General features: G+C 31.9%; 1 protein-coding gene across 4 annotated transcripts; it reads right to left on the minus strand.

The window, feature by feature from the left end:
* Positions 1-417: 417 nt before the first annotated feature.
* Positions 418-21,606, minus strand: LOC124354184 (cuticle protein 38-like). 4 transcript variants are annotated; one of them, XM_046804455.1, is made up of 4 exons: positions 21,550-21,599; positions 13,684-14,510; positions 4,360-4,537; positions 418-789 (listed from the first exon to the last, which is right to left on the minus strand). In XM_046804455.1, the coding sequence occupies exons 3-4, from the start codon at positions 4,369-4,371 to the stop codon at positions 487-489; spliced, it is 315 nt and encodes a 104-aa protein (XP_046660411.1). In that variant the 5' UTR covers positions 4,372-4,537; positions 13,684-14,510; positions 21,550-21,599; the 3' UTR covers positions 418-486. The 4 variants fall into 4 exon arrangements, with proteins under 4 accessions (XP_046660411.1, XP_046660412.1, XP_046660410.1 ...); XM_046804456.1 differs by lacking the exon at positions 418-789 and having other exon boundaries at positions 4,380-4,537; positions 14,308-14,510; positions 21,550-21,606; XM_046804454.1 differs by lacking the exon at positions 418-789 and having other exon boundaries at positions 4,380-4,537; positions 21,550-21,606.
* Between the last annotated feature and the right edge of the window lie 2,169 nt (positions 21,607-23,775).

The raw sequence follows: 23,775 nt of genomic DNA on the forward strand, positions 1-23,775 counted from the left end.
ATTTCTGCAGTCGAACTAATCAACATATTTTAAACAATAAACGTCATTCAGTTCTGAGTATCCTTAAATAAACTATATAAAATGTTAAAGTTTATATTGCTGTACCAGAGTCAGACAACTCGTAAAATTCTTTAAACTTTCCCTAAACATTTCACCCCAATAATGCACACAGTGTTTTACCTAAATAAAAACTATATGCACAAAGTCGATACTTAAGGTGTGCATTAAAAATATAATTATGACGATATAGACACAAACCATTTCAACTAATAACAACACAAAGATGTAGAAAACTAAATTGCTACAAAGATGAGGTACATAACATTTCTACAATAAGAGACCAACTCAGTCAAATATTCTTGTGGGCACAAACTATGTTCTGTCACAAGTTGTGGGGTATAAGAGTGAAAAATTGTATTTCTAGAAAATAATTTATTTGTTCAGGTTCCTCGAGAAGTACAATGGTTATTATTAGGAAGACACAGATCAGACAACCAGTGCGGCGGAGGCGGGGGCATGGTAGACTACGGGGGTGTGATAGAGTGCGGGGGCAGCGTGTACCACGGGGACGGCAGGTACAGCGGGCACAGCAGCTACAGCAGGCACGGGGTGGCTGGTGTACTGCGTATGAGAGACGTGGGAGTAGGAGTGTGGCTGCAGCACGGGGGCGGCGGCGGCGTACGGCTTGACGAGATAAGCGTGGGGGGCGGCTGGCAGCACAGGGTACAGCACAGAACTGGGGGCGGGGGCGGCGTGTGTAGCCAGCACAGCGGCGAATACCAAAACTACCTGAAACAGAAGGCATATATTTGCTTATTTAATCAAATTTTTACTGACAGTAGGATATTCAGCTTACAAAAACATAAAATTATTTCATTTAATTTATTTTGAATATTTCTACACAAGAGCAAGGGTACATTAGAATTGTGTACACCCTTATCCTTACAGTTATGCTACTTACAAACAAAACATAGTTTCATACATGATGTGCTAAAATAGGAAGTATCAAATGTTTTTTCAAACAATGAGACAAATAACTAAAATTATCTCTACGTTCTGACTTTGTAACATACGGTTCTTATAAGTATAACTTTTAAAAAAAATTAAAAAATAGTGTAGATTTATACTGGCCGCATTCAATTGAAAGAGTCCATCAGAAATGAATCACATGTTGGTAAATATAATAAAGTGAGGAAAGCTTTTCAACTATTGCACGAACATTTAAAAATTAAATAGGCTTTCCAATGACTCCCCTGATGCAATGATTCTCATGACAGCGGTTTAAATAATAAGTGTTAATATCAAGCTTACTCTATGCGTTCAAGACTTTAAATGTAAACAAATTGAAAATAGTGATTCGTTTGTTCAAACGTATGCTTGAACTCTCATAAAAATAATCTATACACAGATGATTACATACAACAGGCTATTTCAATTAATATTTCACAATTTTATAGACGAAGATGGGATCTCTCGCAATTTTAAAGGTCAGTAGGTTGTAGCCTAGAGGGACCTTCGAAATAGGAATAGGCCTATATGTTAACCAGTGACCCTAAGAATGTCCATGTAAAATTTAAGTATAGTCACAGCTACAAACATTTTATGTTTGGTATATTAATAATAATGTAATTTGGTAAAAAAGTTATAATAATATAGTATTTGTTTATATAAATCAAACCAAACAAATTTTGCTAATTGTTTTTTGTATTATAAACTAATCGAAAAGATTTTACTGTCAGACAAATTTCTCAATCAATGAAGTCATCCATGTCAAAATTGTAATAAAATCAATACTTGAAGCAAACTAAGTGTTAATTTACTTTATTATGGAGAAACACTAAACATCATAAATTAATATTATCCAATAACACTACCGAGACAGCAAAATCAAATAACATTTGAAGAAGAAACGGATACGGTTGCCGTTCCTAAATCAACCTTTATTTACTGCAAGCGCATCGGTGTAATATCACCTGCACGCTTCAACACCATTCTACCTCTACAGATCGACGGCCAATACGTTTTATTCGAATCTCGTATTTATCTTCTGTTTTATTAGTATAAATTGGATTTTATTGGAATCCATTTTTCCCTATATGAATCCATGTTTCTCTATTGATCAACTTTCCCGCTTCTGAAAATCGCTATTTGCGCTTTCAACTCTCGGTTTCCTTATTAATTTAATATCTTATAATTATTATTGAACGAACTATTTGAACAGACTTTGCATCCTGTAGAAAACACGTGGCTATCTTTTTGCGATATTTTAAAAGTGTAGTTACTTACCTTTCCCACTTAAAATATTAGTATTTGGCGATCAAACAATGACATTAAATAAAATTATTTCCATAATTATTCAATTTCTCAATAATTAAAACCTACTGCAAATAATTATAAATTGTGGTAACATATAGAGACAAAGAAGTAATAAAATATATTACATGAATGTTTTAGGAATATTATAGATTATATTATAAACAATTTTATCAATTTTAAAACAAGCTTTCTCTCTATCCCCTTCATTCCTAACAGGTTAAATGAACAAATTTCTCGTTGGTTGGTAGTTGTAGACCCAAGTGCTAGATTTTTCAGAGCTAGGGCCGCGGATATCATTTCTGATAAAAACGAAAGTTTCTATTTTGAGACTTATGTATAAAAACTGGACTCCTGTACAATCTTATATTGTGTAGCTTGAAGTCCATGGCAGAAAAACGCTTCCAGAACGCTGTCACTTCCAACCCAGGTCGTCAGATTATTGTTTAGGACGAGGTGTCTTATAAAGTAGAGAATATACAGTAAAGACTCTTTGCCTACATATGTTTTAATACACAAAAATGTCCACGCACGACCGGTGAAATATAAAATGAATATAAAATGAGGGTAAAGTAAAATACCATTTAAAATACTAAAATTAAAAAACCGGTGTGCACAAATAATACACATCGTCCCTAGTTTTAATAAGGTAAAGTAATAAAACAATGTAAATAATAACATAAAGTAAAGTAATAAAATTCGCTTTATTGACACAGTGTGAGCCACGTGTGTCATGACACATTTAGGTTTTACTAATACGGTTAGTCTAGTTTCAAAAATAATTTAAAGCACAAGTATTATTGATTGTAAAGCAATCTTGGTTCCTGGCGGTAAAATAAAAAAAATTATTTCGGTCGCTGCCTTAAACAGCTTTGTGTATCATAAATTATACAGATGTCCTTAACAGGGGTGTTACCGTTTATAATATTGTATACACAGGGTGCTGAACGTTATATAGGTATAATTAATCAAACAAAAATTGTATTTTACATTCCTATTCAATTTGTAAAAAATTATATGTTTTTGTATCAAAGGTATTAACGTTTTACATGTTTATTTAAAAAAAGATAAAGAACCGCTTATTTCAATAGGTTAAAAGTAAAGTTTGGGAAATGCGTCATAGAAATCTGAAAAGTTGAAATTAAATATTCTTCAGATGCAATGATAGGATTAACACAAATTATATAATTTATTGTTGATTGGTCAAGCACAAAGCTTTATTACATTATTTAACACACTAGTATATTCTAAACCGTTGGGAATGAATGCCATGTACTCCAATCGCTGATATGTTTTGAATCTAATATTACTGCTTTGTACTGTCTAATAATATTTACTGTAAAAGTGTGATGCTGCTGCTTTATTATTATTATTATTATTAGTGTACGCCAGACCTACCGAAGGAGCAAACTTAATAATAAGAAATGCAAAATTTATGGTATGCTTAAAATTAATAATTTTTTTCAAAATTTAAAATATAAAAACTATTACAAATCCTGCTTGGTTTTACTTTTTCTTATTATGAGTATAGATAAATATTTATTCATATTATTTTCATTAAAAAGGTAAATTTATATAAATGTTACAAATTGGGCCTCAGTGATATAAATGATTTTTTTATTAATTTTTCAATAAACCTCCAACAAAATACATAATCGTCAGAATATACTCAATTCAGTAAAAAGTAGGAATCATTTTCGAGTTTGGAAAACGCTTAGTTTAATTACCAAAATCTAAACTGTTACTAATGAAATTCTTATGTTGTAATCAAACACATTTAGTTATATCAAACAAACTTTTTTTAATAGGCCTATAACACCAAATAATATTTGATTCCCTATTTATCAAGTGCGGTGAGTAAGGAAATCGGAGTAAAATTGTCCAAACTAAATAAATAGCTGGCATCATTCATTATATAGGCTAGTATACTTTAGTACAATGGAATATACCACACGTGTTAGAAAACATCAAATCCATTTAAATTACAAGATAAAACAGCAAAAATACGAATCCTTGAAGAGAGTAAGAAGTTAGAACATTACTTACGGTAGCGAACATATTGCAGGCGGGAAGTGAGTATTGTTGGACGGCAAGGGCCAAAATGAGATGCCGATGAAGATGCTGCTTTTATAGAGAGTTCAGGATCAAGGACACGACCAGCGGGCAGGACGTCGACTCCAGCCCAGGACTTGCCTATTGTCTGGAGCTCCCATAGAGTAACCTCCTGTGCAGGAATAGCGGAGTTACATTGACATGAGTTTAACTCGTTATTTATGTAGCCAAACACTAACCATAACTAGACTATGTAGCCTACTTTCTCCCACCTCTGAAACTTTGCCAAAGAAGAGGACTTTATATTACAAATTAACTGAACGATTTATTTAAATAACGCTTAAAGATACAAGCTCTAGCATTGTTACCTTTCTTTAATTAGATACCGTATGGATATATTAATAAATGCTAATAAAACAATACTTTTCCAAATGGTTTAATTTTTGGACGAGGCCTTTCGAAACCAAAGGTTTCGTCATCAGGTGACTCCACAAATAAATATTTATATTATTTTATCACAATTAATATTAAAACATCATATCGTGTAAATATGCAAATTCAAACGTTTTTTGAAAACATTTCAGCCAGTAAGAAAGATTAGATATGACTACAGTTTAATATTTTAATAAATTCAGAAGAAAGAAGACTGGAATTTTCAATAGGGTCCTCTTCATAGTTATGAGTTTTCTTTAGTTCTGTTTATGTGTAGTGTTTCCCAGCATTTAAACTCATTGGTTCTGTTACTGCTTTTATTAATTTTAGATTTTTAATATTTGTTCTGTGTAGCCTACTGATTTAATGTAGTGCTTGGCTACAGCAGATTATCACAACTCTAAATTCGTTTTAAACTACTATTAAATGTACAGTTGAAATTGAACAAAACACTAGTATCCCCATTTTTAAACGTATTGATGATTAAAATAATTTAAATTCGATATCTACAGGAAACCAACTGTCCTATGTGAAACAGAAAACTTAAGTCTTTAGCATTTCAATCATTAGCTTCCATACTAGAGGTTTATTAGGTTAGGTTTTGATAGCTTTGATTATTTTGACTATTTCATTTTGATTTAGACATATACTTTTATTATGATGATAATTGAGTAGATTATGGGATTTGGATGATGCGCCAGCAACCTACTGATTCAATTAATATACCAGCAGAAACTGGCGTGTAAAGTTATTAGAGTGAAGTGTAAAAATTGAAGTGTGAGTCTACAACTATAAATGTTATTAGTTATTAATATAAAAGCACTGTTATCATTAAAATTATGACAAAAATAAAGTTAACGGTCCCAAAATATGATGGTATATTCTTCCGTACAAATTAGAATACAATAAATTGGCAGTAATTAAATTTTAATGCTAATTAAACAATTTAGTACGAGTAGTATGACTACTTTTGCTGTGACTTTGGCTTTTTTATACTAACGTGTTATATTGTATGATTATTGTTAAGTGTTATTTAATTGGATAGTTACATTGTTTATGTGACGCGTTTCATTCGCTGACCGTTAGCGAAGCCCATCCTTCATAAAGCTGGAAGAATTTCATTTCAGTCTGTCTGTGTGTATGTCTGTCTGTCTATCTGTGTGTATGTCTGTCTGTCTGTCTGTGTGTATGTCTGTCTGTCTGTCTGTGTGTATGTCTGTCTGTCTGTCTGTGTGTATGTCTGTCTGTGTGTATGTCTGTCTGTCTGTCTGTCTGTCTGTCTGTGTGTATGTCTGTCTGTAAGATATGTGTATGAGCACTTCTGGTTCGAGTGAATTATATTTCCGACGCCAGTACTGAGTTTGCCTTCTTCCACGATCAAAAAATTATGTTAAAAAAGTGTATATTTATGGTCATTCTAATTTACTCCGATCTTACTGAAAAAATATATTTCAATACACAGCTTTGAGAAGCCTACGTTTGTCAAAAGGCTACTTAAATAGGTTTAATAACAGTCTTTAAATGTATAGCTAAAGGTAACTACATTATAGCAAATACACTGCTACCAGTTACCTCTCATTTTTCACGCAATATAGTAAGCGTTAAACGTGTATGACCCCTGCTGGTTCGAGTAAATTGTATTTCCGACGCCAATGTTTGAGTTGCCACGATCAAGAAAATATGCCGTAAAGTGTATAATTATAGTTATTACAATTTTATTTCGTTCTTATTATGTTTTGTTCCATGTTTGATTTTGTTTTTTCCCCCGGTCAAGAAAATATATGTAACAGATCAGAGAAGTCTACTTCTATCTAAAGAGAACTATGATGGGCTTTATATCAGTCTTTAAATTTATAGTAAAATTTGTTTAATATTTTAGGACATTTAGAGCTGGAATTGGTACTTTATTTCAAAATGAAAGTCCAACGAAATTTCATCTAGCATGGTTTTTGTCGAGTGCTTCGAAGAGTCCTCGGGGTCAAATTCTGACTTTTAGGATATTTTATAAGGTATATTAGTACTTACCTAATCGCTGAAATCTAGAACGGCATGATAAATTGTGGTTAATCTTTACACAAGTTACTCACCATAAATGTAAACAATTGAAAATAATAATCAATGTTTACACATAACAGTTGATTACATTAGGCTCATTCAATTAATATTACACAACTTTAGAGAGCAAGGTGGGAATTTTCTCTATTATAACGACCAGTGGGACGTAGCTCAAAGGGATTTTATAGATAATAATAGGCATGTATTCATCCCAGGAACCGTAAGAATGTCCATATAATATTTCAGTACAATCGGTAGATTAATTTACGTGTGAAAACAAAACCAATAAGCAAGGGCACTTTCGCATGTGTAATACTATTAGGATGCAGCCTATTGTAACAAAACATCCAACATCATTCTATGGTGACTTGATGTGTGGACTTATTATTTAAACACTGATATATGAGAGTTAGGGGCTGCACGAGGAACGACAGAATAGATGAAAATAGAAGTAAGGGCAGTTACATTTAAATGTAATGAACAGCGAAAGAATATCTCTTACGGTATTATTGCATAGGAAGACGTAGCATAGGTCACTCTAGGAAGAGATGGGGTTGTAAACACAGCAGGAAAACTATGCCTAATGACTGAAGCATAGAAGAATAAAAAGAAGACATTCACACGAAACCTAATTTAGTGAACAAAAAATGTAATTGGATCATGTGGTAAAATATATTTTGAGAATGATTTCATCTGTTGACTTAAAAGTTTTCTTGAAACTTCATTTCTACACAAACAAAAATGAGTTCTATGATGTAGCATGTCCAATCATAGACTTTGGCTGAACGTCGTTGTAACACCCTATCATTCAGCAGGCTAACACAATTTCTATTTTGTTTGGCGAGGATGCATAAGTTTCTTTTCCGTATGGTTGTATGTAGTTCTATCAATAAAATGAGCTCTATATTGACTTTTAAACACACGTGATGTGGCGTACTCATACTTTGTAATAATGTTACTTAGATTGTTTATGCAAAGTTGCTATCTTCATGCTAATTTCTATTACTCATGTAATATGGATCAATAACCATAGAAACTTATACGGGTAAAACCGTTTATGGAGTCCGTAACAAAAGTATATCTGTTTTATACTCAAAAACTGATCTTAAATCTTAAACAACTTTTCAGTTTACCTTTTTCTGAATTATTGCTTTCCTTTTTGTGGAATATCTAATGAGCTAAAAGTAATAAAAATTTTTTCCTACAATATTATTCAAAGAGGACTTAATTTCGTGTCAAAGCGCATTTTTGTCACCAGATTCATATCGTTCTCCTATACTAAGATAACTATACTATTCTTTGTTTTAAGTTTGTTTTTGACGATGGAGGGATTGTGAAGGAATAGGACAGTCCTATTTGGTTGGCCGTTTAGTGCAGACCTATTGTGACCTGTATTCTTTACTTCAGTTTTAATAACTAGTGTTTAGTTTTTGTTTAGTGCATGTTTTAGTTAGTGTGCCTGGAATAGACACACAACATGGCTATTGTTGTTCCTGACGTATGCGTGTCACAACGCTATGGTATGTTTTGTTTACTATAACCTATATTTACCTGAAGAAGAGATCAGATTGCAGATCTCGAACCGTAATGTTACTGATTGTATTGTATCACTGAACTATGGCAAATGTCCGGAAAAATCTTATACTATACCGTAGCGATCAACAGTTTGTATGAAGCAAACAGTAGGGTTTTGGTTTCTGCTTATTTGTATACAATAATATGAATATATTGATTCTTAATGATATAGTAAACACACAATAAAACCTCTAATTATAAACTAGGGTAATAATACATTAAAAACTTTCAGTATTTAGATATATATCTTGTGTGCATGTGTATGTCACTAAACCCCTCATAAACGGCTGAATCGATTTTAAAGGAAGGTTTTGTGAGTCTTCTGATAAAATCGAGAATTTTAGATTTACAAATTTAAGCAGTTATAAATACAGTGATATTGAAATTAAAATAAAAATTTTCAAAACGCCTGCACAATATTAAATGCAATTACGAGACAGTAACGTTATTAAATAGCCACACACTATTTAAAGGCGCTTAGTTATGGTGTATATCTATTTGTCTTTAAAATAAATTCCGGTTGAACTTAAAGCTTGATTGTATTTTTAAATTTTTATTATGGTTTGCAGGACACCTCACCCTACTAACAATTTAAAATTGTCCGTAATTCAATTTATAAATATGAGCAGTAATGACCATCATGAAGTAATTTTCAATTATTTATAAAACTTAACTGGAATCATTGCGTGTTTTAAAATTAACTTGATTTTTGTCATACCTTACATCATAACTGACGCAATAGATGATTTTATTTTCGTTACAATTACTCTAAACTGTACCTACAAATCCTAAAAATACTGTAATAAATACGAAAGAGCCTTTGTTTGTTTGTTTTGCTTTCACGCAAGCTCGAAATGTTCCAAAATATTAACAGTATTTTTCGGTTTATAAATAAATAAACTCGTTGTGTCATGTTAATTTACTTCTAACTGTACATTTTCATGAAATATTAAGTATTTTATCTAAAAGACAATTTTTATATCTTTCTAATAGTTTAAAGTAATATCTAATAACTTTTACTATAAACTTAAAGACTTATAAAACTCCATCTTAGTTCATTTTTTACAGAAATAGGCGTATCTGATCTGTGAGATATATATATATATATATATATATATATATATATATATATATATATATATATAATTTATTTATAGGAAAGCAAGGCAAGGTGTGGAACAAAACATACTAAGAACAAAATAAATTAGAATTACGATAAATATAAACTTTTTGACATAAGTTCTTGATTGTGGCAACACAGCAAACTCAACATTGGTGTCGGAAATATACTTTACAAGAACCAGTAGCGGTCAAACATGTTCAACACATACTAAATTGCATGCAAAGGACATGTAACTGGTAGCAGTGCAGATATAAGAGACAATGTAGTCTAAACTTTACTTTACATTTAAAGACTGTTTTAAAACCTAAATTAGTTGTCTTTTGACAAAAGTAGGCTTCTCAGAGCTGTGTATGTATATATATTTTCTTGATCATAAAAGAGGTAAAATCAGCTATGGAAAAAAATAATAGCATAACAGTAAATTACAATTACTATAAATGAAAATTCTTTCACATATTTTCTTGATTGCGGGAAGGAGTCAAACTGAACATTGGCATCGGAAATACAATTTCCTTGGATCAGAAAGGTGCAAAACCTACGAAATTGCGTTCGAAGCCGCGGGTAACTGCTAGTATATTAATAAGTGCATAACGAGAGTATTTTTAAAAACTGTTATTGTTAAGTGATGTGCTACTAAATGCAACCAAACTCTTGCTAAAAAAACTGAACTACTGCCAACGTATTCCTTGTCTGTAGTTAAATATAAATGTTTGATGATTCATTTCTACTCCAGTTTTAATTTACGTGAGGTGAAATCCAGTACCTGCGTTATTGAAGCCATCACAGTAGTAATTAAATCCATGAATGCTGTGATACATTTTCGCAATATAATTCTAACTTAAATAATAAGTCAAATTAGCTGTATGAACTTTTCCGTTAGTAATTAAGCCCACATTGTCCTATTGGTATTGCACAGGACATCTCAGTATGATGTACTAACCGGCTTTGGCCATCTAGGTAGTTATGCTCTAGAGGAAAATGAAAATTAAGTTCAATTAATGTTTATAAATCACTCGGAATATCTAACTCTTTTCTACTGTGTTATCTGTTAGAGAAAGAATTCAACATTAGCCCGAGTTTTTTCAATGAGATCTTATCTGCGCACTTAGGTTAAGAATTAATTAACCACTAGACAGGTGCTGACTCATGCCATAACAATAGAAAGGATACCGAACTTGTGATCATCGACCTTGAAGTATTGATCTATTGTCAGAGTACACTCTGAGTCAGAATAAAATGGACCTTGCAAGCAATTTAATTGTTCATATTATTAAAACCTTCTTAATGTGAGGTTGGTCTTGGGGGCTCTTCGGAAATGGCATCACCCTTACTTTATGGTTAAACGCAGCAAAATGTGTGTATTTACCATTCATAGTATCTAAAGAGCTAATCAATGAGTTTGACTATTGGAGTGGCGGCTGTGTCACTATTTAGTCAGTAAATTCTGCATAAGATAATAAATATTTGGCTCGAACTTGCTAGTCTGAAGAAAACTAACATTTGGAGTTTTTTAAATATATACCATTAGGTTAGGATTAGTTTAAAAGGATTATAAGGACTGCCGATTATAGCTGCCGGATTTACCAAAAAAATATGTGGAGTTAAAAGACTAATATAGCATTGAGGGGAATTTTAAGAGGCATACTAGGAAGATTCACGTTGGTAGGTTCATACATGCCAATTTAACTCACTCTTGGTTTATAAAAGCCGATGTGTCACTTCCATCTGGGCAACTCTATGGTTATCCAGAAGAGGTAAGTCACTAACAGGACATGTCGCGATGTTGGGATAAAAGGGTTTATTGTGGTAGTTCAGTTGATTGCGAAGGATGGTGAAGCTCTCATGATGAGTGTTTGAAAATTAATTAATTTTAATAAGAGATTAAAGAAAATACTAAATATGTTCATAGAAAAATAAAAATATTGGGATACATGGCTTTCCAAGGAGAGCAGGCTACAGATACAAATGCAAAGGGTGTGGTGCGTGTCGAATACACTCATGTATAATTTGTCTATAAATTGCTTTTCCGTGTGGAATTGCACAAGAAACGTGCAGCCTAATAACTATCCATCTTAATACTCCACTATTGTACTGATTTTCCATATTGAACGTGTAATATTCTTATTGGATTAAATTGAGAGTTATACCAGTTCCAAATACTCATGGTAAATCAAGAACGTTTTAGATCTAGTTAGTGTGTATTTTAGTAGTTAGTATGTGGTTCCCGACAATATAGCGAAGGGGACAAAGAAATCCTAATGCCGAATGAATTATTCGTAAAAACAAACGACAAATACCCAAACAACCATAATATAATACAACAACATAATACAAACATACATAATACAAGATAACAAACAAACAAACATAATACCCACGAAGATGCGATGATGACAATATAATTTTCAACATTAATATGACATCATTCGTAAATTATCATAAGTCTCTCCTGTAATTCAGACAATACAACATTATTTTAAGCTTGCGTTAGGTAAGGCAATCAAATATGATTCTTTAAACGTTTTCCCATTAAAGACAAAATATTCCTAAGCTGTAAGTGGATATTTTTGTTTATTTATTTTTAACATTAAATGCCATAAATCTTTGTATAAGAACGAAAAATCATGGTATAAAATAATAGTAAAATACCTATAATCCAAAGTAAAAATAAACGTTTTTAATATAAAATAATGATAAGTAATATGCAATAAACTAAATGTTGCATACTTGTTTTTTATATAGCAAATTTCAGAAAAATAAAAATGTCTAAAATTTAGTCAGTAATATTAAAAGGTCTCTCACTATTTCCATAAACATAATCCACACAGTTATTAAATAACAACATAATGTAATATTCTGTTTCTTCTTGTGACATTTTTTTACTATATAACAAGATCAAGGATCTTGTTACTTTTATTAGTGGTGGCTTTTGACATTTTATATTCCGAACTATTCAATAATGATTCCAGTTTTAATTTCTCCAACTCAAGTAACAAAATTAATGTACTAGGCCAATGTATACCAAATATGGTGTAGTTTACACCAAGTACGTTTTAATTTCAAATAATCTTAATATTTTATCCCAAATATATGCGTATGTAATATTATATAGTATAATATATAATTTTAATTGCCTTTTTATTGTTTATAGGCCACTCAATATTTTTAATTATTTCTAAGAAATTTTTTCAAAGGTTACACATTTTAATTGCGGTTATAGCTCAGCATTTTTATTATCTCATAATATATTAATACACAGGTATATACATAAAATATCATACAACAATGTAAAAAAAGAGTTATTTTATGATTTATAGGTAGATCCAATCCCTCTGGTATATGGTAAAATGTAAATGTAGTACACTTTATGTAGAGAAAGGTATATTTTGCTATATTTTAACATTATTTATTTTCATAATATTCTATGAGCAAAAAATAATTAGACTATAAACGTATATCGACACTGAAAAGCCAAATTTATAACACCAATATAATAATACCTCATCGTTGTTATTACAAGTAAATACGAATATTTAACAGATTTATTATAAATACAGGAATACGCATTAGAATCAGTATAGTTTTCTTTTTTATTTTTTTTTATTTTTTTCCTTGTATTCATTATCAGCGTCATTCTGTTATGAAATATTACAGGATATCACAGTTAATTATAATCAAAATAATATTTCAATATGCGTTTAATATATTATTACTTAATGATTATTAACAATGTGTAATATTGTATGAACTATCATATTTTTGGTTTTTCTGTTACAGGAAAAATAGGACTTGGAGTGTCCACGTCATCCGATGTTAGGATAGAGAATTCACCTGAGGATTGAGACGAAGAAGGGGAGTCTTTGAAGAATGGGAAAGGAATTGATGTGGGATTGTCTTTTCTGATAATGTTCGGAAAAGACATAAGATTTGGTTTTGGTAGTAGCATATTATGTGGCTTTTGATCTGTGGAAGGCGTTAGATAAGTATCAAAATAAGAGCCAATATCGTCACTTTGAGATGCACTTCCAGAAAGTATTCTTCTCTCGACTGTATCTGTTGCTGTGCTTGGAAAATTTGCAAGAGATGGTCTAGGACTTTCAGTAGAGTAGTAATTTGGGTTTTCGTTATTGTACCTGCTAGTTGATATAGGAGGTCTTGCTGAACTGTAAGGGTGTACTTGAAGATTTGGTTTGAAGTTTGATACTCCATCATTCTCCCCTCTAATTATGTTTGGTGATAAGGATGACAATAGCACCGGTGAAATAACTGATCCATTAACAGTTTCTAAGGGTTGGGTATTCGATTCAATTGGTGTGAACAAATTTTCTTCAGGAATTGCAGGAATTAAAGATTGGTCATTTTGCCCTCTGATGATATTTGGGATTACAGAAGAAATAACAGACGTGGTAATAGCAGGTTTAAAAACAGGGGTTATATTTTCCGGAGGACGAGAAGTTGAAGAAGGTGAAGGATAGTATGGTGGATTAATACCAAGTTGTGTGTCGAAAGAGTCTTTGGACGGCAATGTCGAAGTAAAAGTGGTAAATAAAGGATTTCTATTGATGAAAATCTCATTCATACCGCTCTCAAAAGGATTATTATGAACGTTGTTTTCTTTATGAAAGCCAGAGTCAATCCATCCGGGTGGATTATTAGCCCCTGGGTCAGGATATAGGTAATCATCATTTAAGATAGGATATTTTAATACAGTAGGTTCGTTTAGTGATGGAACCCAACTGCAGTAGACTGGAGCATACTCCTGATGGTGATAGAAGGGCGTGTCGACAGAAACGTAGTGATATCCTCTCTCAGGAGTAAAGGAAGCTGCTGGAGGAACGATCCCCGGAGCATAGAAAGATGCTGGAAACGCATAATCTGCTGGCATCAGCTGTGATGGTTCATGTCGTCGGTAGCCAGTAGTTGGATACAGCACAGAGCAGAGAACGATTGTAAGAGCTACCTGTGCACAATTAAATCTGACATTTATTGTTTGTTAATCAGAGATCATCAACCAGAAATAATACAACATCTAATAAGCCTAGGACATTCGCAACTGTGTAAATAACTTGATATATGCAATGAAAAGAGCATTAGAGGTGTGACAGCAGCTAACCCCAGAGGAATGTGGCAGTCAGCCCATGATTTTTCCAACCGTACAAATAGTACTGAGAAGTGGGAAGGCCAGGAGTCACACCTGTTCCACATATCGGAAAGAAGAACGTTGTATGTTTTACACGCCAATTAATTTACTTTTATAATTTCCAGTCATCAATAAAAGTAAACATAATGGTACACAACTCCATCTATTTAAATATTACATGGCAATGACATCATCTTGGATTTGTTTATGTTACAAAGAAATACCACACACTGAAGACATATGTTACTGTGTGATAAGAATCCAAATTTAATTAGTTTTTCTGAAAATTTTACCGTTTAGGATGACTCTTGGACTAGTAAGTTATTAGGTCCTGCTACCTGTTCACTTTACTGTTCTCAACCATAAATATATTATATTACATTTATTTCAGCTTACAATAAAAATGTTATTGATATATACAACTAATGTTCTACAACTTTTTTATTTACAGAGGTAACGAGGATTTTGATCAGGTTTTAATAATTAAATAATAATATACTTATTACATTGATGATATACAAATCATTTTTAAATACATTTTTATTTTTATGTAGCTCACGGCACGCATTTGGCAAGCACTTAGTTTTACCGACGTTCATGGTAAACACATTATCAATACACCGTTTCAATTAATTACTCTTTAATTAATCTTGTAATGTAATTTTGTACACTTCATTCCAATTCCTCCATTTCAATATAGACTGCCATGTCTCCCTATATCAAAATATAAAAAAAGTCATCATAACAGAGAATTCTTCAACATTGCTTTCTAGCCTAGTTTTAGAGTCAACGTTGTTTTATGTAAGAATTCGCGCTATTAATTTAACTTATACTTTTTAGGTTTGCATATAAATAAACTTTATCAGTCAGTCTCTTACCCCCAAAAAACTATTATTAATAACAAATTTAACTTTTTTCAAAGCACTCCTGTATAGTATTTATACTAATACATTATTCATTTCAGCTTCAAACTCGCAAAATTATGTAACATGATTTTATATATGTATATGATATAATATTATTTAATCATATATGGCTACCATATAATTTGTTTAATAATATATGTTACATGGCCGACAGCCGAAACGCGTATCACAATTAAAGGGTTTTTAAACTGTTATAGTTGGCGTTTATATATATTTATATATATACTAGCTAACCCGGTGAACTTCGTTTCACTTACGTCTTGGCCATGTCGCTACCTTTGTTAACATATTTACATATGTACTTTATCAATTTCACAGAGTTACAAAATTCCACATTGATGTGACTTTCAAAAGTTTTGGACAATATTGGCGAGTACGGCACAATCCAACGATTATCTGCAAATTTTGTCCTTTTATCTTCACAATTACAGATCGCTCACCGTCCTCAACTGATTGCCGACGATACAACGGGTAACCATCATTTTCCCGAGATGGTTTCAGCAATCAATGCTCTAGGGTATCGCTTAGAACAATTGCCGTTGACCATACAGGGGGAGTTGTTGAAAACTCCGCAAGGTCCATGTATCATATGTTTACTTACTACTGCATGCAATTTTGGGTCAAGTGTTTCATCGGGAATCTCGGCTGAAATTATGGAATCAATGTCTTCTGGCCTTAATTTATCAACTAAACAAATTAATATGTGCGCATGTGGCAGACCACGCTTTTGCCACTCAACAGAGTACATCCAACAACGTACTTGGCCATACACACGATGCTTTATAATTAAATTCGTTAAAGATTTTAATTTTTGCTTAAACACTCTGGCAGTGATGTCATGCCTATCAATTGGTGTTTGGCCGTGTAGCAATTCTTTCTTAATTTCCATCCATTGTGGGTTACAGGTGAATGTAATAAATAGGTCTGGACGGCCATATTTTCTAACATACGACATCGCATCTTGCGTGTATTCGTGCATGTGGCGCGGGCTTCCAATGTAAGTGGCCGTCAAAATTGTAATTTTTTCCACATTTTCTGCATTTGCAACGGCATTAATACCATCACGAATCTGTATGAATAAAAATTCATAGAGCTGACTTTTTTGTTGGTTTCAGCACCTGGAATCAGAAATGATAAACAATGACATTTTTGAATACATTAAATATAACACATTTATTGTGAAATTATCATCATTATCATATCGGACAAAAGACAATCAATACAGGTAATCAATTTAAAGCTTTCTGGTAAACTATATGTTTTTTTTTTGTTTTTTTTTTGTTTTTTTTTGCGGTGCGTAAACATATAAAGATATACTTTACCATGTGAAACAAAAATCTTCGACATAAAATATTGGGTGCTTTCAGGTCCAAACACGACAGTACTTTTTTTCCATCAATAAACACATATATTCTATCATGATCAATGTCTAATTGTAAATTTCCGCATTAATTAGTAGTGTAGGATTCGAAGTTTGACATCGCACACGATGTAGCACATCCTCAGACATGTCATCCCTATATTTCATCCACAAATCTTCCGGATTCGAAGGGAAACATGTGGATATTATAATCGCAAACAATGTTCGAATTTGATGTGGTGAAGATATGATGGAATCCTTGAGCGTATTATCCCAATATAAATCATCCTCGAGTAACTGTAATAGTTGACACGCCTCACGGTAAGTAGCACACAGATGTCCATCAACTGTTCTCAATTGTTGAAACGATGTCGGACCACGAACATTCACCAATAACAATCTAAGATAATAACATTCAGCGTTATTTGGATGTACTGTATTTGTCGGTACTATTATCGATTTATGGATCGTAGGAGAATGCTGCTCGTTCCAGGTTCACAGGAGCATTGCGTTTGCGGAATCGGTTAATTTCCTTTTCCCGGGCTCGCTGCTGTTGTGATCGATGTGCCCGAACTCGTTGCATTCTTTGTCTATCCACTTCATTCTGATTTACTGTAGAACGCAAATGTGCCATACCAATACGACTGTTATCATTATCAGTCTCTTGCTGGTCATCAGTGCGATTAGCGCGTGAGGTAGCTCTCCGCACATTCGATCTACTTCGACGACCTATGATAGGTCGTTTTCTTTTCGGCATTGTAAGCAGTATCTGATATTAATGTTTTCTTGCACTAATAATGTTAACCTATAATGGCGACAGCTGTTTTACCCAAAATTGCATGCAGTAGTAAGTAAACATATGATACTGAGACACTTCGTCATTTGTATTTGTTACAGCTGTTAAACTAATTATCGATACATAAACATCAATCAAACGTTTGGCAGGTAAGAACAGTTTGTATGGGAAAATCAAATTGTCGTTTTTAGTATTTTCCTTGCAATTTTGTTATATTTTCTTCCACGAACATTTCAAGACCAAAATTAGCCAAATCGGTTCAGCCGTTCTCGAGTTTTAGCGAGACTAACGAACGGAAATTCATTTTTATTTATATAGATAAATATATATATATATATATATATATATATATATATATATATTTCAATAAACATTGAATCACAAAAAGTACTTGCGCCGCCAGAACTCGAACCCGAATCTCTCACTTGCCGGGTGAATGTGCTACGATTACATCACGGAGTCTTCACTTTTTACGATTCAATTATTTTGTATTTGGCCGTTTCTTTGACATTATGTGTTTAAATAACCAAACTAACATGTGATCGGAAGACCAAATACCAGTCAAATGACTTTTATTGACATTATATATATATATATATATATATATATATATATATATATATATATTTAGAGCAGTTTTAAAAGAAAACTACAATTATTGATTGTACAATATACACTATATAAACATATATAAGTTTACTTGGCTTGATAATCAGCTATTAGCGAACAGGCCTATGATTCACTCCCTCCCTCTCATTAGTAGCGTAACCTCGGATCTGAACACGCTGCAAAACATTCCTTTCTCATTCTTAATATCAAATATAATAAAAACACATCTCACTTTTTATCGAGGTGTTTGGTCTTTCTGTCCTTCATACTTACTCCCCATTGGTTAACGTAATTTTGAAACAAATCGTGCCACATAATCCGCATGTGAGAGATAAAAGTCTATGCTTTATCTTCCTTCTCTATTACTCTCAAGTGGCCAAAAATTGGGAAGATCCTATGACAACTCTTTCGTTGGGATGTGGAAACCCAAGTGCTTTAGTACGTGGCAAATGGAACAACTTCGGTGAGTTTACTAGTCCTCATTCCATATATAAGTCTTTAACCACTTTATCGTGTATAACTTTTACCCTCTTATCAACATTTTTTTTAATTTGGTGTTGTTTTACTTCATTGTATCCATTGCAGCTCGTATTCCAGTACGTCAGTCAGCATTGTGTGAGATTAAGATTAAAAACTAATTTAACATCTCGTTCTGGTTTTATTCCCTAACTCATTATTTTTAATACAGACTATTTTTTATCTTTCTGAATAGTTACCACTGTAAAGTTCAATTTCTCCTGATGAGGAACGTAATACATGTAAAAGAAACTGTTAAAACCTGTCAGAATACAACCGCGAATCACCTTTGAACTATTGAACAATAACACAAATCCTACTAAATAATATTAAATTGAAGTTTTTCTTATGAGTTATTAATATGTAGTGTATCTACATGTACTTGTATATTTCATTTAATACTAATATATTATCCGTTAAAATCAACGTATGAACAGTATAGATTGAATGCAGAATAAATAATGTGAAATACGACATTCTATCTAGCTAAAACTGGAAAAAAATTAGTATAACACACAAATACTGCGATTGTAATCATAAACTTAAATAGGCCTAAGTATTATTTAAATTAATGAAGTCTTCCATAGTGTGCATCCAAAATAGGCATTGAATTTATATCACTTTAAACTCAAGGTTTTAATCAACTCAAACAAAAAGCATACCGTTAATTTATAATTACTTTTCCAATAAAACATTACTCTTTATAATTTGTTTTTAATTGACAGGTTTAGAAATATTTAATTTGCTCAACTATTAAATACCGCTATTTTAAAACATACAATGGCACTATTTTATTAATATTTTGTTAATGTCAGTCTGATAATAAAATTAACTGCCAAGTTTGAGATTATTCACATTAAGTATTTGTATATGGTTTTATAGAAACACACATTCTGTTCATGTTTTTTTATTTAAAAACAGGAATTGAACAAAGCGATATACGGTATCTGTTCATGTAAAGGTTCTTGCTCATTTTTGTATTACATTTTTAATAAACTATTCATTTACTGAAGTTAAACAAATATTTTGCTATACATCGTTTTAAAATAAACTTTAATTACAACCACTTTGTTTCAGTGATTCAAAATTAATCAGTCATGTAAAACATGTTAAATTAAAATGAGTGTGTAAAAATATACATACAGTCTTAGCTTATCCCCGATAGCAAATCGGTACATTTGATATGTGTGTGCGCGCGCAACTTCTGTGTGCTGATCTCTCAAACCTGTATTTTTTACATTTAGATTTGTTACATAAACACCATGTTTATGGAAAATGATTCTTATGATATATTAAATTGACTGATATTCATTAGATGACTAAAAACGTTGCTAACCAACCATAAAGTTACGCATATACAAGGTGATTGGTTGGTTCTTAGTTATAATTTCAATGTAAAGGTTACAAAGGTGAATACAAGAATAATCGTAACTCCCAAAAATTTTTTTTTTAGAATAAATTAACTATTTTAATTTTTGCCCAAAAGCCAGTGTTATGTGCAAAGATTAATACAGTACATATATGTTAATAAATAATAATATGTTAATAAAGTACAGTACAATATGTGGATATCAGGATACTTTCGAGTAAAGAACTATATAGCAACATAAACTTACTACTTTTTACATAAAATACTTTTTTCTAAGGACATACTCGTACATTGTTTTATAAGACTAGATAAGGATTGAATGTACTTTACTGAGTTAAGTGAGGATATAAAAATTAAACATTTGATGAAGAACGTAACCATTAATCTTTGACTCCCATTCTCTAATTATTTTGATCTGCTTTAACTTAATAAATCGTCAACCCTTATTTTATAACACATTACTTATAAAACATTAAAATCAAATAAATGTGGTAATAACTGTTTAAACTATTTTTACACGTAATTTTTAAAACTCTTAAAAGTAGATCTAAGAATAATTAGCCATGTTCATACGTTATATAATTTTTAAAGCTTATTAAATAGATGTTTTTAACATCTCTTGAACCCTTGTTATTTTTTGGTGTGTGATAAAAAGTTGGTTCTATTTTCTTTTAGTTTTTCTAAAACTATGCAACTTTGCATTTTGACTTTACCTGAGAGAAATTTGTATCCTTCAAATCAATAACTTATTAAATTGTGATTCTAATAGAAAATTTTAACATACCTCTACAATTTGCTGAGAAATACCTTATTTGTACACTAAATATCATGCACACTGTCGTTTGTCACTTGCATATTGTTTTATGAGCCAAACATTTGATCACCTACCACTCTGTTTAGAATGATTATAAATGTATAGACAAATCTATGTATTATAATCAAGTAATATTAAATTTATCACGTATATTTGATTAAAATTACTTAATTAAATCACGGATTTATTTCATTTACTCATACTGTAATAATGTTGAGGATACTTACAGTAATCACTTTATTCGCTTTATAACCAAAATGCAGAAACGTTTCGTATCAATTTAAACGAACATAAGTGGCAGGTGTTTTCCAACACAAAGAAAGCAAATCAGGTTTTAGATTGTATGATTAAGATCTACTAACAAAGCTGTAATACCTTTTATATTAAATAAGTTTAACATATGACATTAAAATGTGAGAGTGGGTTTGTTATAAAAACTTGTTCAGAGCACCAAGATATAGCAACTTACCAGCTGACGCATAGTGGGTGTAAAGTCTGAATGCATCTGGAGTCGACAGTGCTGGCCTTGACATTACACTGAACGTGAACATGTACATGTGTTGTCTATTCCAGTCCAACTAGTTATTATAACACAACCGCAATTATCGTAGCTGAGTCATTGAAATAGTCACAACTTATCTTAGACCATGTACGATCTCTGCACACTGAATCTCACTCGTTTACTTTGAGGATACAGCGCATCCTGTATCACACACTCTTGGACAGCAGACGTCACACACACACGCGCGCGCCCACACACACACACACACACACACCACACACACAAAGGAAAAATACCTTTATCGAGTTGGGAGGTCAGTTAAAATATATACAATTAATTATTTAAAGGCTAATGCCTTTAATTAGGAGTAGACTTTGTTAAATCAGACAACTAAGTGGCAGCACACCTAAAGCACTGCACATTGGCAAAAATAGTGAGGGAATTTTCACTATTTCTTTTAATGCAGTCAGAAGGTCTGCTGCGACTATTCTAAGTTCTCATACTTCAGAGTTAAAACCATCTGGATAATAAAATCAGAGTGGGACATATAATTGAACTATATATGGTTCATGAATTGCAATGTTTGCTTTCTATACGCATAGGTTATATCTGATTGATCACCTCCACCTTGTTAAACATTATAATTACCGAGTGCTTTCGACTTATCAGTATATTGCAACATTGTATATACAGTAGAAACATGGTCCAGTCAATGACGTTTTCCTTGTATTTATCCCATACAGCACTGATTTTTATAAAAATTTGGATTTAGGTTGTACTTGTCCTCTATTTCAAAGTGCACCCTGTGCCGGAGGTTATTTTTTCCCTGTGGGTGGATGCCACTCCTTTGGGGGTTAAGAAATTCTTCATTATAAATAAGTGCGGAGTAACGTTTGTTCTATGAAGTTTTTTCTGAAAGCAATACTTTTCGACTTACCCGCGAAAGAAGTTGTCGGTTTCAGGCAAAAAACCACGTTTTCAGACGGTTTTTCGCGAATAACTGGAAAAATATGCATTTAATCGAAAAACCTGTAGATAGCAAAATTAGAGCTAAAACAACCAAAAACATCGTGTATTTATATGTGCAAACCCAGTACAAATGGAATTATTGCTTCTTGAAAGTTGATTGGTATTTTCGAACGTCAAAGTGGAAAGTTTCTACAAACAATATCCAATAACCAATGCATTTTTCGAGAAAACTTATCGTATCTGTTTTAAAGTTATTTAAAACCCATAAGTTCATTTTTTATTAAAGTTCCTAGTATGAAAACTAAGCGAGTTATTAAGAGAGTAATGTAGATTTATTTATTTATATTGATATTACTTGGAAAAAATTGGTGAAAATCTCACCCTCTTTTCCACCCATAGAGAACAGTAAGAACCTAAATCTAAATTTTTATGAAAATCGGTGCTGTGTGGTATAAAGACACATTTTTACAGTCATTGACTGGTCACAGATTTATTTTGCAGATGCCGTTATTTTTAAACTTACTTTTTTGTAACTGAGCTTAAATTAAATGTTTTTTGTCATTACTTGTTTTGTGTCTCATTTTGAGGGTGTCTCATGTATGCAATACACTATTTGAAGGGAACCAACGAGTTTCAAGTATCATAAGTGAAAGCACCCACAGATGTTCATTAAGGTGGGTTTTATAACAGCGTTAGATGTTTTAAATTTATTCCTGGTGCAATCTGTAATAATAGTTAGATAGTAACTTCATCTTTTCATCTGCAATAATTATTGATCAATGACTGTAAATTTAATTTTTTTTCAAGTTTAAATGTAAACAAATTTTGCCTCTTTTTGGTAAACTTCATCTAGAAGTGTTAACAGCTGTTTGGTGTGAGTTAACTCCCTATTACGTTTCCTAAATAGTATTATTAGTTTCCCGGATTCTGAAATGTTCCGAATAATCTTTCCTATTTCTCTTTATCAAAACCTTTCTTGGACTTTCATGGAAACCGAGAGACAGAAATGAATTTTTCCAGGCTTTACTAAAGCTCAAACAATAATAATGAGAATGATAACCAAATTCGTTTAGATAGATAACTTTTGCATTTTATAAAAATGTATAAGTTAAATAAATGCGGTTTACTTTCAATGAATTAATAATTTTGCATTCACAAAGTTTATCCATATGTATTTCAGTCTTTCATCAGGTCATCACAGAGCATTTAAACTTTTTATAATAC

The sequence above is a fragment of the Homalodisca vitripennis genome, chromosome 2, assembly GCF_021130785.1.
Source record: "Homalodisca vitripennis isolate AUS2020 chromosome 2, UT_GWSS_2.1, whole genome shotgun sequence".
NCBI classification, from domain to species: domain Eukaryota; kingdom Metazoa; phylum Arthropoda; class Insecta; order Hemiptera; family Cicadellidae; genus Homalodisca; species Homalodisca vitripennis.

Coding starts and splice junctions, on each gene's coding strand:
- LOC124354184 (XM_046804453.1), bottom strand. CDS start 21,585: ATGCATTCAGACTTTACACCCACTATGCGTCAGCTG. Junction 14,511..21,549: donor CACCCACTATGCGTCAGCTG/GTAAGTTGCTAT, acceptor AATTGTGCACAG/GTAGCTCTTACAATCGTTCT.